Here is a 14,847-nt window from a genome sequence, read left to right on the forward strand (position 1 = left end):
TGAGTACTTCTACTTTACTCAAGTACAAGATCTGAGTACTTCTACTTTACTCAAGAACAAGACCTGAGTACTTCTACTTTACTCAAGTACAAGACCTGAGTACTTCTACTTTACTCAAGTACAAGATCTGAGTACTTCTACTTTACTCAAGTACAAGATCTGAGTACTTCTACTTTACCCAAGTACAAGATCTGAGTACTTCTACTTTACTCAAGTACAAGATCTGAGTACTTCTACTTTACTCAAGTACGAGGTCTGAGTACTTCTTCCAGCTCTGCATTTAGACTCCTGGTGTTGGTTTCGGTCCACAATTACAATAGAATTTGTGGACATGTGTGATTGTGTTGCATGGAGGCAGTCCTATCATGTGCCAACATGCAGCACGCCCTGCAACACTGAGGAAACACTGCCATTAGGCCCCAGAATCTCCCACAGCGGACTCATGGTAGCTTTTGGCATGTTTTCAACTACTAGCCTGCCTTATAGCCTGCTACTGACACACGTTTACTGCTCAGAGTAAACACGTCTCTATACAAATTCCTCCACTCTGTCGCACACCACAACACATTGGTGTAAGAATTTACACCCTGAGGCCACATTTTCTCTGCTGCTCTTCTGCTGAGCAACACGCCCAGCTCTGTGAGAGCAGCAATACGAAAAAAAAAGTGACAGAAGGTCACATTAGAGCTGGTTGACACCATGAGGGTTATGGAGCTGCTGTAGGTCAGAAAGGGAGCAGTGTGGAGGTGGTCTCGAGACCATTACCTCTTTAACATAGGGAACTTTGACAGAGGGAGCACATTTCTGAATGTTGAAGGAACCCAGAGGTGGGAATTAACTAGGTACATGTCCTCAATGTTGCACTACTTTGTACTTTTACTCCACTGCACTTATTCTGTACCTTGTGTTTCAAGTTGTGCAATATAAATCAACCCTTAAATCAGACTTCAGTTCACCTGCAGTAAATCCAGCAGCTACCCTGCAGTATACAAAGCCATTAAAACTAGCAGCACCTTTACCAGCTCTGAGAACACTTTAATGATCAATCATTATAATCAGAACATGTCAGATACATAATGAGGAAATCTCCAAAAATGAAAACGTTTGCTTTTGGTAGGTTTGACTGCAGGACTTTTACTTGTATTAGTTCACTTCTACTTTTACTCAAGATCTGAGCACTTCTCCACCTCTCAAGAAAGCTCTCTCAGAGAAAATGCCAGACGGAAACGTGAACACAACACTGCATGTTTCTGATGATGGCCCACAGGACATTCATGTGTGGGGGGAAACGCATATTTCTCCCTCTGTGTGTGAGTGTGTGTGGCGCTTGATAATGGACAGCGTGTCGTATCCTAACTAACTGTTCACACACACATAGCGGTCTGAAGCACGTCTCTACATGAGCAGGCCTGAGTCTGAGCACTTTTAGGAAGTTTTCTCACTCGACTCTTTGGTGACGTCAAGGACTTCTTGCTACAATGGTGGAAACTTTTCACAAAGTTAGAAAGTCTGACCTGAGCGCGTGAGTCCACTCCCACCGGCGGCCCCTCGGACTTTGAAAAGGAAGAATTGTTGAAGTTGTTTCGGTTATTCCTGATAGGTTTTTTTTTTTTCAACAAGGGGAAAAGCCAGACAGCGACTTCTTCTCAGTTCCCCTCCCTATCCGCTCTCTGCAAGGCTGCTGCTTAAACTCCACCCTGCAGCGGGGCGGTGTCGCTCTGCTGTGGAGACTCAGCGTACTGCTGAGGTACTCAGATCTGTACTCGAGTAGAAGTATGAGTTGGAATACTCTGCTACAAGTACACGTCCAGAGACCAGAGGGGAAAGAAGTACTCAGATCTTGTACTTGAGTAAAAGTAGAAGTACTCAGATCTTGTACTTGAGTAAAGTAGAAGTACTCAGATCTTGTACTTGAGTAAAGTAGAAGTACTCAGATCTTGTACTTGAGTAAAGTAGAAGTACTAAGATCTTGTGCTTGAGTAAAAGTAGAAGTACTCAGATATTGTACTTGAGTAAAAGTAGAAGTACTCAGGTCTTGTACTTGAGTAAAAGTAGAAGTACTCAGATCTTGTACTTGAGTAAAGTAGAAGTACTCAGATATTGAGTAAAAGTAGAAGTACTCAAGTCTTGTACTTTAGTAAAAGTAGAAGTACTCAGATATTGAGTAAAAGTAGAAGTACTCAGGTCTTGTACTTTAGTAAAAGTAGAAGTACTCAGATCTTGTGCTTGAGTAAAGTAGAAGTACTCAGATATTGTGCTTTGGTAAAAGTAGAAGTACTCAGATCTTGTACTTGAGTAAAGTAGAAGTACTCAGATCTTGTACTTGAGTAAAGTAGAAGTACTCAGATCTTGTACTTGAGTAAAGTAGAAGTACTCAGGTCTTGTACTTGAGTAAAGTAGAAGTACTCAGGTCTTGTACTTGAGTAAAGTAGAAGTACCAGAGTGTAGGAATACTCTGTCACAGTGAAAGTATTCTAAATGTTCCTCCAGTGAAAGTAGAAAGTACTCTCCTCTAAATGTACTTAAAGTAGTGACAGTAAAAGTAGTCATTGTCTGATTGGTCCATTTCAGAATAATATCTCTGATATGTTTTATAATGATTGATCATTAAAGTGTTCTCAGAGCTGGTAAAGGTGCAGCTAGTTTGAATGGCTTTGTATACTGCAGGGTAGCTGCTGGATTTACTGCAGGTGAACTACAGTCTGATTTAAGGGTGATTATATTTACCATCATTCATCCTAATCTGCCTAGCAACTAAAGGGATTAAATACATGTAGTGGAGTAAAAGTACAAAGTAACAGACAATTGAAACCTAAAAATTGTACTTAAGTACAGTACTTTAATAAATGTAGTAAGTTACTTTATATCACTGTTGGAAGCGGAGTTTGTCCAGTCAGCCCCTTACATAAGGCAAAAATAAAATACTGAGTGCTGGGCATTTTCTATAAGCAGGTTTAGCTGCATATGCTCTATTACATCATGCTTACAAAGCAGGTATTACATGGCCCCACCCCTTTAAAAATGTGCCATTTCATCTGTACAAAAATCATATCATCACTTTTTTTTATAAGCTTTGCTGTGAAATGAGTCTACTTCTTCTCTTGAAAATGCACCACATTGCATTACCACCAAATGTCCTCTAGAGGATGCAATTGGGCACACAAAGAGGACTCATGAACACACAGGATTAACTTTAAGGACATGTTCATCCCAGAAATCACCCCGTGAAATGTGTGCAGTATATTCTAAGTCGTATGGCCCCATATACTATAGCTTAATAAAGACAAAATTATATTTAGAATTTCCTGAAAATGCTTTTTTTCCCTGTAAGTTACTGGCTCCCCCACTAAACTACTGTAATATAAAGCCACATATATGCACCTGACTGGGGCCAATACAGAGTAAAGAGGCAGATGGGGGTGAAAAGCACATATTCTTTATTATTTACATATTAACTGTTCTTTAAGTTCTTTCAATAGATCATAAGAAAGGCACATAAACATAAGTGTTCATTACCTTAATTCAAAAACTGAGGGAATTATGAACAGAAAACAGGAGTGGTCACCCAGGAATTAAGGTGTTTGTGCACAAAAAAATAATTTGCACAATTTAGTAAATGTGTTGTATAATTTAATACCATTATTAAGAGCATTAAATACTGGGGAAGAACTGTCACATATTTCACCCCGATCCATATTGTGTGTGACACCGGAAGTTAGGTTACCTGCTTATAAAACGTGTAAAAGAAAGCCCCTGATTCATGTATTTCAGGCGAATTAGGGCTTCTGAAGAGAAAGCATTCAGAGGCAACTACAAAACAATATTGGTTTTGCAGTGCAGCGGATGGATATGGAATAAAGTATTAATGTTATTTTCAACAAGTCCACTTGGTGAATGTTGCTGGTTTGTTTTCGGGGAAGCGGTACATACTCCCAAGGCTTCACCTAGTAGACAGAGCTGAGGGTGAAATCCTCCCTTCTGCTCAGATAGCGTTCCCATTATCTTCGGTTTCATGCTGTCAGAAACACAACCTGCTAACGTTATCTCCCTACGCTAATGCTACTAACGTAAACAATGAATAGAAGACTAACGTTACCCTGCTAGAAACGCAGCATTTCACATCTAAATGATCAAGTACTCTCATAATGGTGGTTAGCTAACGTTAGCTACGAAGCTAGGTTACTTGGGACAATCCTTTCAACTTGCTTGCTGTCAGGTTAGCGTTAGCTTACGACAGCTAACTTCGCTATGTGAACTCAGTAAGCCAGGAAAGTGGCGATAAAGGAACTCCCTGCAACTCTCAGGTTGGTGGACATTTTGAGTGTATAGTTTTAAATGTTGCTTTATTCACTAGCAGTACTACATACTGTTTATTGCTTTGTTTGAGGTGTTACCAGTGGTAGCCAATTTGCTATTTAATGTTTAGTTTTGTTACTTAGCTAACGTTTGCTACCAAAGTTGCTAACTAGCCAGGTAGTTTATTCAGACTAAATGCACAAACAGATGGGCTTCAGTTGTTCATTAGAGTAACCTGACATCAGCAGTTTACTATGCCATTGAATTATCAGACACTAAAACATCAAATCGTTGTGTCTGCTTTGATCCAGCATCTTGCTAACGTCCATATCTGGTTTTTGAATCATTAAAAATGGGATCAATGAATAGTCATACAGCCATGCTAATGTAATGTAACATATCATAAATGCTCGTTTGTTTAACTTGCTGTGAAAATAGTGTAACATATTCCAGCTAATGTTTGGCTCGATGGATTATGTAAATGATTCATGCATACTCGTTTTCTCTAACTGACCACCAATTATGCCTGGTTCAATGTTCATTTTTACATCATAAAGCTGGTTGTATGCTTCCTGTTAAAGGCTCAGTTGTCTCTCAAGGTAGTAGCAGATATTTCCATTAAATAATGTTAACGAATATTGATATTGATTAACTTGCAAGACATCCATTCACTGAAATAGTTCATTCAATTTGTAACTCTTTGCATCTAAATGATATATTTTATATAATGAGATGTCAGACAAACTACACATAGTTTAATCTCTTTCAGAATTGATTAAATTGCAATTTAGTGAAGCTGTCATACATTTGGTACAGCCCTTTAAAGTCAAGATGTATGTTTCTTTTTACACGATCAGCTCAGATATCATGTCGTTATCCCCAAAGTTATCCTAAAAACATGATTCAGATTTCTACTCTGTGGCTTCTTGCATTAGTTGTGTCATCCTGTGAATGAATGATGGTCAGACTGTGCGTTGTTGTTGCAGGTGTTGCAGGTCGCTCTCATGTGCCCATGGAGAAGGCAGCCTTTGAGGGGTGGCTGGAGTCAGTCTCCGTCGCTTTCCTTACTCTGAACGACCAGCAGCGCAACCAGTCTCTGGACCACCTCATTTCTCTCAGTGGTGCAGTCCAGCTCCGTCACCTGTCCAATGGACTGGAGACCCTGCTGAAGCGCGACTTCCTGCGCCTCCTTCCCCTGGAGCTGGCCTTCTACCTGATACACTGGCTGGACCCTGAGACTCTGCTGACCTGCTGCCTGGTCTGCAAGCAGTGGAATAAGGTAAAATATTTATATCTTTTTAGCGATAAAACATGTTCCATATATTCAAAGTCTTTAAATGTGTTGTGTGTCTGCTTGTAGCTGATCAACTCGTGCACAGAGGTGTGGCAGGGTGTGTGTCGGAAGCTGGGCTGGAGGATCGATGAGTCCATTCAGGACGCCCCACACTGGAAGGCGGTGTACCTGAAGGCTAAGCTCCGCATGGTACAGCTGCAGGATCAGGAAGCCTTCGAGACATCCTCCCTGATTGGACACAGCGCTCGAGTATACGCCCTCTACTATAAGGACGGCCTCCTCTGCACAGGTACGCTGTTCTGACTGCTGGATACCTTACCTTATACCAACAGCCATTACCTGTGCAATAACCAGGCCAGTTTGTATGAAGAATTTAGCAGATTCGGGTTACCAGGCCTCAGAATATAAAGTCCTGGAGCATCGTTCCAGAGTGCTCCATTGCCGTTATAAGGCTTTTTTAAATTTGTCGGACATCTACACATTTTATTTTGGTGAAAATCCGGGCTAACAGAAACCCTGTGTGGCACAATATCACAGCTGTCCTCTTGTTCTTCAGGTTCTGACGACCTCTCTGCCAAACTATGGGATGTGCGCACTGGGCAGTGCATTTACGGAATCCAGACGCACACCTGCGCCACGGTGAAATTCGATGAACAGAAGCTGGTGACCGGGTCCTTCGACAACACCATCGCCAGCTGGGAGTGGAGCACAGGAGCCAAAATCCAGCAGTTCAGGGGCCACACAGGAGCAGGTAGCTCATACTGTTCAGCCAATACTGTTTCTGTTCTTGGCCATTTAATATGATGAGACAGAGATAGCCCAACTGCTTTTAAATAGCATGTATCAATAGAGTGGTGCAGAATGAGTCAGCATTTTACCACAAAGATCCCTTATCCCTAGATCATTCTGAAAGTGGTTTTAGCTCGAGGTCTGTGAGATTTTCACGTTGTGCTCATTTCTGTACGAGGAAAATCCCTCATTTGAAATGATGACCTTCTGATAAATACTCGTTGTGTGTGCTCAGTGTTCAGCGTGGACTACAACGACGAGCTGGACGTGCTGGTGAGCGGCTCTGCAGACTTCACAGTGAAGGTGTGGGCCCTGTCTGCAGGGGCCTGCCTCAACACCCTCACCGGACACACCGAGTGGGTCACCAAGGTCAGGCTCCATACATCTCACTCATACGTCATTTAATATTTTCACATATTTCGCCTTTAATAAGTATTGTGCTTCCTGCAATTTGGATATTGAACCGGTCCTTATTGCCATTTTCATACAATTTCTATTAATGGTGCAGCCCTATGAAGTTGAAGTGTTTTGAAACATGAATCTCGTGTGTGTGTGTCCCTCCCCATCAGGTGATTCTGCAGAAAAGTGAAGTGGAGTCTGTGGTGCACAGTCCTGGGGATTACATCCTCCTGAGTGTGGATAAGTATGAAATTAAGGTACGGCTCCTTTCTTCTAGACCTTTCTGTACTTCACTCTTTAGACGTGCATCAGATGCTGTGAACCCTGTCCCCCTGCAGGTGTGGCCTTTAGGCAGAGAGATCAACTGTAAGTGTCTGAAGACCCTGTCGGTGTCGGAGGACCGCAGTATCAGCCTGCAGCCCCGCCTGCAGTTCGACGGACGCTACATCGTCTGCAGCTCGGACATCGGAGTCTATCAGTGGGACTTTGCCAGTTTTGAGATTCTCAGGTGAGGTGGTAAACATCTCTGTGATCATTAGGGTACTACACCTGCTCTGTAGCTGCTGTAGGGTGATGTGTAAACAGCGCGTTCCTGTGTGTAAGTTTACCTATGTGTCAGCTGACGAGGGGAAGTCCTTCAGTTATATTTCAACCAGAACAATCCATTAATATGTTTGACCAAACTAATTTAACATGCACGTTCTGTCATGTCCTCTACCATGGCCTGTCATGCACTAATGAGTGCGGCGGGTCAAGTGTTGCGTGGAGGGTTTGTTGTGCTATCTGTCTCCCCAGCCTCTCACTCCCGCCTTTGTTCGTGTCCTCAGGGTGATAAAGACGCAGGACCCGGCCAACCTTTCCCTGCTCAGCTTCGGCGAGGTGTTCTCGCTCCTTTTCGACAACCACTTCCTGTACGTGATGGACCTGAGGACGGAGGCCATCTCGGGCCGCTGGCCTCTCCCCGCCTACAGGAAGTCCAAACGAGGGTCCAGCTTCCTGCCCGGCGTCACCTCCTGGCTCAACGGCCTGGACGGGGACAATGACTCTGGACTGGTGTTCGCCACCAGCATGCCCGACCATAGCATTCACTTAGTCCTGTGGAAGGAGAACGGATAGAGGGGACGGGACGCCGGGACATCAATCTACAGACTGCTAGGACCAGAGCGTGTGCTCTGATATACGAACCTACAACATGCATGGACCAAAGCATTTAGTTTTTATCTGTTTCTTCCTCTACACACACACACATTCACACATGGAACACGGAGGAAGGGGATGAAACTGGATCTGCTCCTGATCTCCTCCTCTTCTGCAATCTTGGACGAAGAACTTAAAAAGAAAAAGCCGAGATAAATCAGTAACGATAAAAACAATGGTAACAAAAATCCCCAAATAAACAACACATTTATTCTAATGTAAAACGTTTTAATTGTTTGTGGCAGATTTGCTCTTTGATCAGTCGGCAGTGTGCGGGGGGGAATAATGGGAAGCTGACTTTGATCCATGGTCTGGACTTTTTTAATCAGGATGAGACACATGTTCGATACCCTAACAGTGCGTCCTTTAAAGAACAGCAGGCTTGCCTTAAACACAGCGACTGTAAATAAAGGGGAACACTTCCTTTGTCTTCAGATTCTGAGGTAAATATCATCACGGAGCCGAGGACGCTGCGTGTTAGGTGCTGTGGTACATCGTCGTGTACCGTGTGAAATATTGTGAGCTCCACTGAATCTGCTTTTTCTTAAAGGACTGGTTGTAATGTCGGCTTGAGAAATGTGACGTGCCTTTTTCAGTTCATTTGATGTTACAAAGTAGAAATGACTGCGTTGTAAATCTTTTAAGTAGATTTTTTCACCTTTACTGTGCTCCAACAGTCTGAGATGTCTGTAATTTTATAGTTATCTACCTGACACGACTCTTGCTCAGTGAGTTGCTTTTATGAATCATCGGCTGTGTAAAACATCAGGTTTATTTTTCTAAAGCTGGGGGACTTGGCGAGCATTCGGTTCTGTGCAAAAAAAGACGATTTTCGACGTGGAGGAGTGGATTTTCCTGGCAGGACAAAAGGGTCTGTGAGCACGCCTCGTCCTGTGCATCGAAATCATGTCACCATTCCTTTCTTTTCTGCTTCTGCAAAACTGAAACTCTGGCCACGAGTTGATGTCTTCCTTTGGACCGGGCAGGCCACAGATCAACACGGATTGACTCGACCACCGAACCTCAGAACTGTTCCCTGAACACAGACCTGTTCCTCACAGACGTAGGCCTACAGACTCTTCGTGGGGTTAGGTTTTTCAAATCTAATTAAAACACCACCAATATTATATTCTCCTCTGTTTTCTGACCATTGCACCACATCATATACTCAATTATAAACCATTCCTGCAGTGCTTCTCTCCCCGTCACGTGCAACAGCTCGATGTCAGGAGGGAGTAACGTCTCTGAAGATGTGTGCACCGGAGTCTCTGATTCCGTAAGTACTCTGGGTGAATACATTGGTATGTTTTTAGGTGTTTGTTTATTTCTACACTTATATATGCCTTGTGGATTTTCTCTAACGCTTCCATTTAATGGATACGGTTCAATTAAATAAAAGCTGGCTTTAGAAAAAGGTGACGCCAGCAGTCAAGAAAATGGTTGTAGTTTAGGGTAATCCCAAACGATGTGTGAGAAGTCTCTGATTAATGTGGGCTAGACTTCTGGTCATAATTACATATTAGAGGGAGTTTAAAAGGATCTCATTCTTAACATCCATGCAAATTCCATTCCAATTTGGACTTTTGAGGCTTCCAATTCCCACTTATCGCTCACGTCTAACGTACTATCTGTTAAATCAAATCAAGTTTTATTGTACAAACAAGTTATCATTTCTTCTTGTATGAATTTGGTTCTCCACCACATCAATCCAGTATTGTTCAAAATGGGTCTGTGGTCCTTTCATTATGTCCCATTCCTTGTGTGTCGTCATGTAATGTCTTATTTGAAAATATCTGGACAGGTCAGTGGATGCAGTACCATAACTGGCCTGAAGGTGGGAGAAGCCCTGAAGGTTTCTCCATCAGATAATTGATTTGTGATCAGGCCTCCTCCTGACACGCTCTCAGGGCTTGGAAGTCTGGCGCTGACTTCCCTTAAAGCCTCCCAGCTGTTCTCCGGACACCTGTGGGTAAAGTCCTGACATGCATATTTTACTCCCTATAGAATTTAAGTCTTATTTACTTTCCCACTTCGGAAACAGAAGCCCACACCTTTGGATGCGTTCATCCTAAAATTGTACACCAAACCTCAGTCATAATTTGAGGAAAAAGCCAAACCTACTTGAGGTCTAGACTGGACAGATGTGAAGATATGAACCAAACATAAGCTCCGACCCCAACATGTTCAACCGTTTCTTTAATGATACATATTTACTGAAGTCGAAGCCTTCAAATAGCATGTGAAATAAAAAACGTTGAATAAAGTGTACAGCAACAGCAAAGTGACATGAAAGCAACATGTTCGTTTACACTCATCGTAAAAGTAATGCAGTAATATCCATCGATGCAGTACAGCTCGTTCTCCTGCAGGAATAAAATAGTACAATACTTAATACTAATAAAAACCCAGAACACAGGCTCAGTAATTCACAGGTGATGACTGCACAGTGTGCACGTTATGCTCTATTTACCAGGAGAGGAACGCCTGATGCAAATGATATTCTACTTTCACAATAAGAGGGAATGTGCTGTGGTGGGAAGGTTTCTCCCCAGCAGACACTGGTTTCTTTTTGGAGTTACGCAATTCCATTTTTTCTGCAGTTATCCTTCCTTACACACTCAGATAAATCAAAATACGCGACGCAGCCGTCTGCTAATTGATTTCCCTACTCCTGAATGGGAAAGCTAAATGATATGACTTGTATTAAATGTTGTTTTTTTTTAAATCACAGCTGTGGTTCCTCTTAATAAGTAAGAGCTTTCATTCCTCGGCAGACACACGACATCTGGACTAGTCGAAGAAATGTTAAAAATAGTCCGCATTTTTTTGTGTTTTTTTAAGTCAAGGACAATACATGAATGAAAAACAACATCCAAATTATGAAATTCTTCACAACATGATTACACTTGACAAGTACTGTAATTGTTTCGTTACTGTTTCTCAATCTTCTGTTTGCCACTTTATGCAATATCTTAAATAAATGACTGACAGTTTCTGTGGTTTACAACGGGGAAACATTAGAGATGTGGCATGAATTAGTTCTGCTCCGTTGAAATGTTTCTTACTCTTGAAGGACAATTCAGGTTGATCACAACTGGAATCTTTGGGATCTATCTGGAACGCTTTTAAGTCAGAATGACCCCCTTAAATGTTGGTAAATTCCTTGTTTTACAGGGAAAAAAAGGGGGCTTTATTCTGCTGATTTTCAGGGTCATATCAGTATTCTGTGTTTCTACTTTGTCTTCCATGCTCTAATGTTCAAAAAGCTCTTTATGTTTCTCATACTGCCTGTGCTGCAGCACCTCTTTTCACCCTCTGTCTGAAACCAGAGTCCAGTCTGCTCTGATTGGTTGGCTGGCCGGCTCTGTTGTGATTGGTCCATCTGCTTAGAGATGTCCCGCCCCTTTTGTCTATCACTTACAATGTGTTGGAGCGACTAGCCAAGTCCAAACTTCCTCAAAACAAAGCCAAATCCAAGTTGTGATGAATAATTATCCTTTAAAGTCAAAGTCCCTCATTTCTTCATTTTGAGAGTCAAACTAAGTGTCAGATTGGCGAATCAGATATAATAATGTTTCCCTTTTATGTCCAACTGTCCAAAAATAAACTCCTTAGAAATAAAAACTGTATTTACACCCCTTGTTTGTTGACAGTGTTGCACTTCATTGCTTTTTTTATTCCCTCCAGCCGCTGCTTTGGCGCAGAAACAGCCGGCGGCCTTCTCTGTTTGGCTTCTGATTGTAATTATCACCTCTCAGATTTGTTCTGTAGAAAATGAGAATCGTTGTTATTTGTAAACCTTGTTGGAAGTGTCTGCAAACACCGGGAGGAGGACTACCAGCTGAGGTAGCGAGGGGTGAGCGGACTTCATGCTTCCCTTGTGTTTATTTACAACTAATTTGATGGTTTTGGAGCATGTTCAGTCCAGCTGGATGTCACAGGAGACTCATCTCATTTTCTCCGTTGGTTCACAAGTTGGGAGTCTTTTCCCGGTACGATGAAATGCAGAAACAAATTTAACCACGGGATTAAAAGTGGTAAGGGTTCAAACCTTCACGCTCCATGTAGAGGCTGTATCGCACTGGTCTTCAAATCCTAACACTGTGTCATTCCCCCAAACAGAAACCCAACATGGGCCAAAAATCCTGTTCACATGTTTTAAGCAGCATCACAAAATCTTCCATTAACCGATTTTTTTTTCTCCACAGTTCACATTTAATCGAGTCCTGGTGAGGAAAGAAAAAGCAGGTGTGTTGGCGTCACTCATCCAGAATAAAGAGCTTCTTCATCCCGCTCCCACCGGGCTCCACGTCTGAGCCTCTGCTTCCCGAACCCTTGAGTTTGGCACATTAACGTCCCGCTGGTTGGAGTCCGCTCTCATTCAAATGACATGAGGTTTGCTGGTATCTGTGGGAGGAAGAGGACTAATATTAAGCAACAAGAAGAAGAAGAAGAATTGGAAAACAACAACAACATTTCTACTTTGTTTTATTTCATGTTCCTGATGATTCAATCCAAAGCAACTTACAGTAAGTGCTATTAACCATGAGCAGACTAGCTCAGACCGGCAAGAGTGCTACTACCGGAAATAAGAATACAAAAATCCATCAGGAAATCAAGTCGGGGGGGCATCAGACTGGGGGCAAAATGTGCATCAGAAAACTCCACTTTCCAATTTGGAAGTATAAGCCTCTTCTGAATAACAACAGAAAACAGGCTTACAGATTCAGCAGACACAGAGACATGATCGAAGTGTATTCACTCTCCTTTTAGCTCTGATTTGATTGGTTTTGGTTCAGCCTGCTGTCAGTAGGGACGGGTACGGAAACCCAAGGGTCTATTTGTAATCACTTTTGAAATCCATCGTATTGACGTTACCAATTATTTTTCTTGGTACTTTTTAAAAACCCATGAAGCGACGTCGGACAACAGCAAAGCACAAAAGGAATATTGCTGAGATAGTGAAATAGGATGACTGACACCTTTATATTTCAGGCCTTACCCTTGGATTATTCTTATCTTAATTGCAAGAATTTGCTAAAGAAGTACGACGTAATTTGCCGTCTGCACTGCAACTGTCGCCTTGTGAAGGTCCAATAAGACACATACGTTGAGCTTGAGTCTTTGAAATGATGAGTATATCAAACACTATGGCACCACTTTACAATAAGACTTATAAAGGATTCATAAAGGGTTTATAATTAGGTTATTAATTAGGATGTAAACACTGTATTAATCATTAAGAACCCATTTATAAACCAGTTCTAACAGTTTCCATACAGCAACACAGGCTCACTATTTGGCAACATGACTAAGCCTTATATTGGCTACCTAGCTTCCTTCCTCTTCTTCATCAGCCAGCATCCTCGGTATTTGTTGTTCACTGAGTTGATTCCCCCCCCCTCATCCATCTTGATGTTTCTTGGCATCTCTTAAGCTAAGTATCCAATATAAGGCTTAGCAGTACAGATACATGTGGGCTCACTATTTGGCAAGCAACCGGTCTCACAACCCTGTTTATCTCTCGTCTTATGAAAACCTCAGCTTGTAATTATGTGTGTGTGTGTGTGTGTGTGTGTGTGTGTGTGTTCTACCTGAGGTCTGCTGCTCCGACACGCCTCCTCCAGGTTTTTGTGCCAGATGATGGCTGAGAACCTCGATCCGGTCTGGAACTTGTAAACATTTCCTGTGAGGAGACACGAGTGGCTCTCTGTGAGTTTAAAACGATGGACACAGGAAGGAGCAGGAGCTTTACGGAGGGGGGGGGGGTTACCTTTGTCAGGGTCGTTCAGCTGGAAGATGTTGGGTCTGGCCGGGTTGTCTGGCAGCACCACCATCCATCCCGTCACACACACCTTCTTACAGGGGCTGGACTTATACTGGGGCAAAGACAGGAGAGGAGAGGAGTCAAAACGACACGCACTGAACTGGAGTTAATGGGGAGAGGTTAATGGGGAGGGGTTAATGGGGAGGGGTTAATGGGGAGGGGTTAATGGGGAGGAGTTAATGATGAAGAGGAACCTCTACATCTATACATGTGGTTATTAACGATGTATAGCAAGCCAAAAGACTACAGCACTAGTGGAAATGTGCAGTTCCCATCATGAAGTCTGAACAGTTTTCAGTTATTTAAGCTGCACACTCACATGCTTTCTCTCAGAGGCCCTCAGAGCTTTGGCCCCGTAGAAGGTCAGAGTTGATCCAGACAGAATGATCCAGAATCTGGTCCACGAGGACAGCTGCAACAAAGGAAGTGTATCATTGTGAGGCATGTGCACGTGGTCCACCGTATAGTCTCAGGTACTAAGACCAATTGAGGTTCTCCATAAAGAAGTCTTTACAACACCATCACTGCAACATACTGTCCAAATACAAACTGTTTTGAAACTCTGGTTCTGCTTTCAAAAGTTTGATTGGTATTTAGGGTTATTTACAGTGCTACCATTGAGGAGCTTTTTTCAGCTCCAATGTGCAGAGTTGCAGAAACTCTAGATCTGCACTAAACGCACACATGTTATCTAAAATCTGACATAAATCATCTCTTCTCTTTTCTGAGATTAATGTTTGCATGGTCCTTGTTCAAATCAATACAAACGAGAGGAAACCAGGAGCGTAAACCTCAGTGACATAAGATGCACCTTGGGTTTGCGTCCCTCCTTCAGCAGGGTTTTCCTCCGCAGCGGTCCCTCAACGGTCACATTGTCCTCCTCACTGCAGCCGTAGCAGGAGTTGGCAGCAGAGGAGCTGACGGTGTGGGGAAGGAGAAGAAGAAGAAGGAGGAGGAGGAGGAGGAGGAGGAGGAGGAGGAGGAGGAGGAGGAGGAGAAGAAGAAGAAGAAGCAACATAAGAAGCAGCGGAGACAGATTCCTGTT

The 14,847-nt window shown here is 42.7% G+C and overlaps 3 protein-coding genes across 3 annotated transcripts in view; 1 reads left to right on the forward strand and 2 right to left on the reverse strand.

Annotated features, from left to right (window-relative positions):
* Positions 1 to 1,669, reverse strand: part of tln1 (talin 1) — a 55,847-nt gene extending 54,178 nt beyond the window's left edge. The window contains exon 1 of the mRNA XM_063889453.1: positions 1,515 to 1,669. The gene's annotated coding sequence lies outside the window, so the exon portion shown is untranslated. The remainder of the gene's footprint in view (positions 1 to 1,514) is intronic.
* A 2,208-nt stretch (positions 1,670 to 3,877) lies between these two features.
* On the forward strand, positions 3,878 to 9,102 carry fbxw2 (F-box and WD repeat domain containing 2). Its single transcript, XM_063890426.1, has 8 exons — positions 3,878 to 4,304; positions 5,283 to 5,575; positions 5,657 to 5,879; positions 6,147 to 6,341; positions 6,615 to 6,748; positions 6,949 to 7,035; positions 7,117 to 7,286; positions 7,606 to 9,102. Exons 2-8 carry the CDS (start codon positions 5,309 to 5,311, stop codon positions 7,892 to 7,894), a joined length of 1,365 nt encoding a protein of 454 aa, XP_063746496.1. The 5' UTR covers positions 3,878 to 4,304; positions 5,283 to 5,308; the 3' UTR covers positions 7,895 to 9,102.
* Positions 9,103 to 10,154: 1,052 nt separating this feature from the next.
* The window catches only part of LOC134868445 (ras-specific guanine nucleotide-releasing factor RalGPS1-like), a 44,651-nt gene continuing 39,958 nt past the window's right edge, over positions 10,155 to 14,847 (reverse strand). Inside the window, exons 16-20 of the mRNA XM_063889583.1 lie at positions 14,614 to 14,719; positions 14,122 to 14,214; positions 13,749 to 13,854; positions 13,570 to 13,661; positions 10,155 to 12,382 (exon numbers count right to left, since the gene is read on the reverse strand). Coding sequence (XP_063745653.1) covers positions 12,353 to 12,382; positions 13,570 to 13,661; positions 13,749 to 13,854; positions 14,122 to 14,214; positions 14,614 to 14,719 — 427 coding nt within the window. The 3' untranslated portion in view covers positions 10,155 to 12,352. The remainder of the gene's footprint in view (positions 12,383 to 13,569; positions 13,662 to 13,748; positions 13,855 to 14,121; positions 14,215 to 14,613; positions 14,720 to 14,847) is intronic.

The sequence above is a fragment of the Eleginops maclovinus genome, chromosome 8, assembly GCF_036324505.1.
Source record: "Eleginops maclovinus isolate JMC-PN-2008 ecotype Puerto Natales chromosome 8, JC_Emac_rtc_rv5, whole genome shotgun sequence".
In the NCBI taxonomy this organism is placed as follows: Eukaryota; Metazoa; Chordata; class Actinopteri; order Perciformes; family Eleginopidae; genus Eleginops; species Eleginops maclovinus.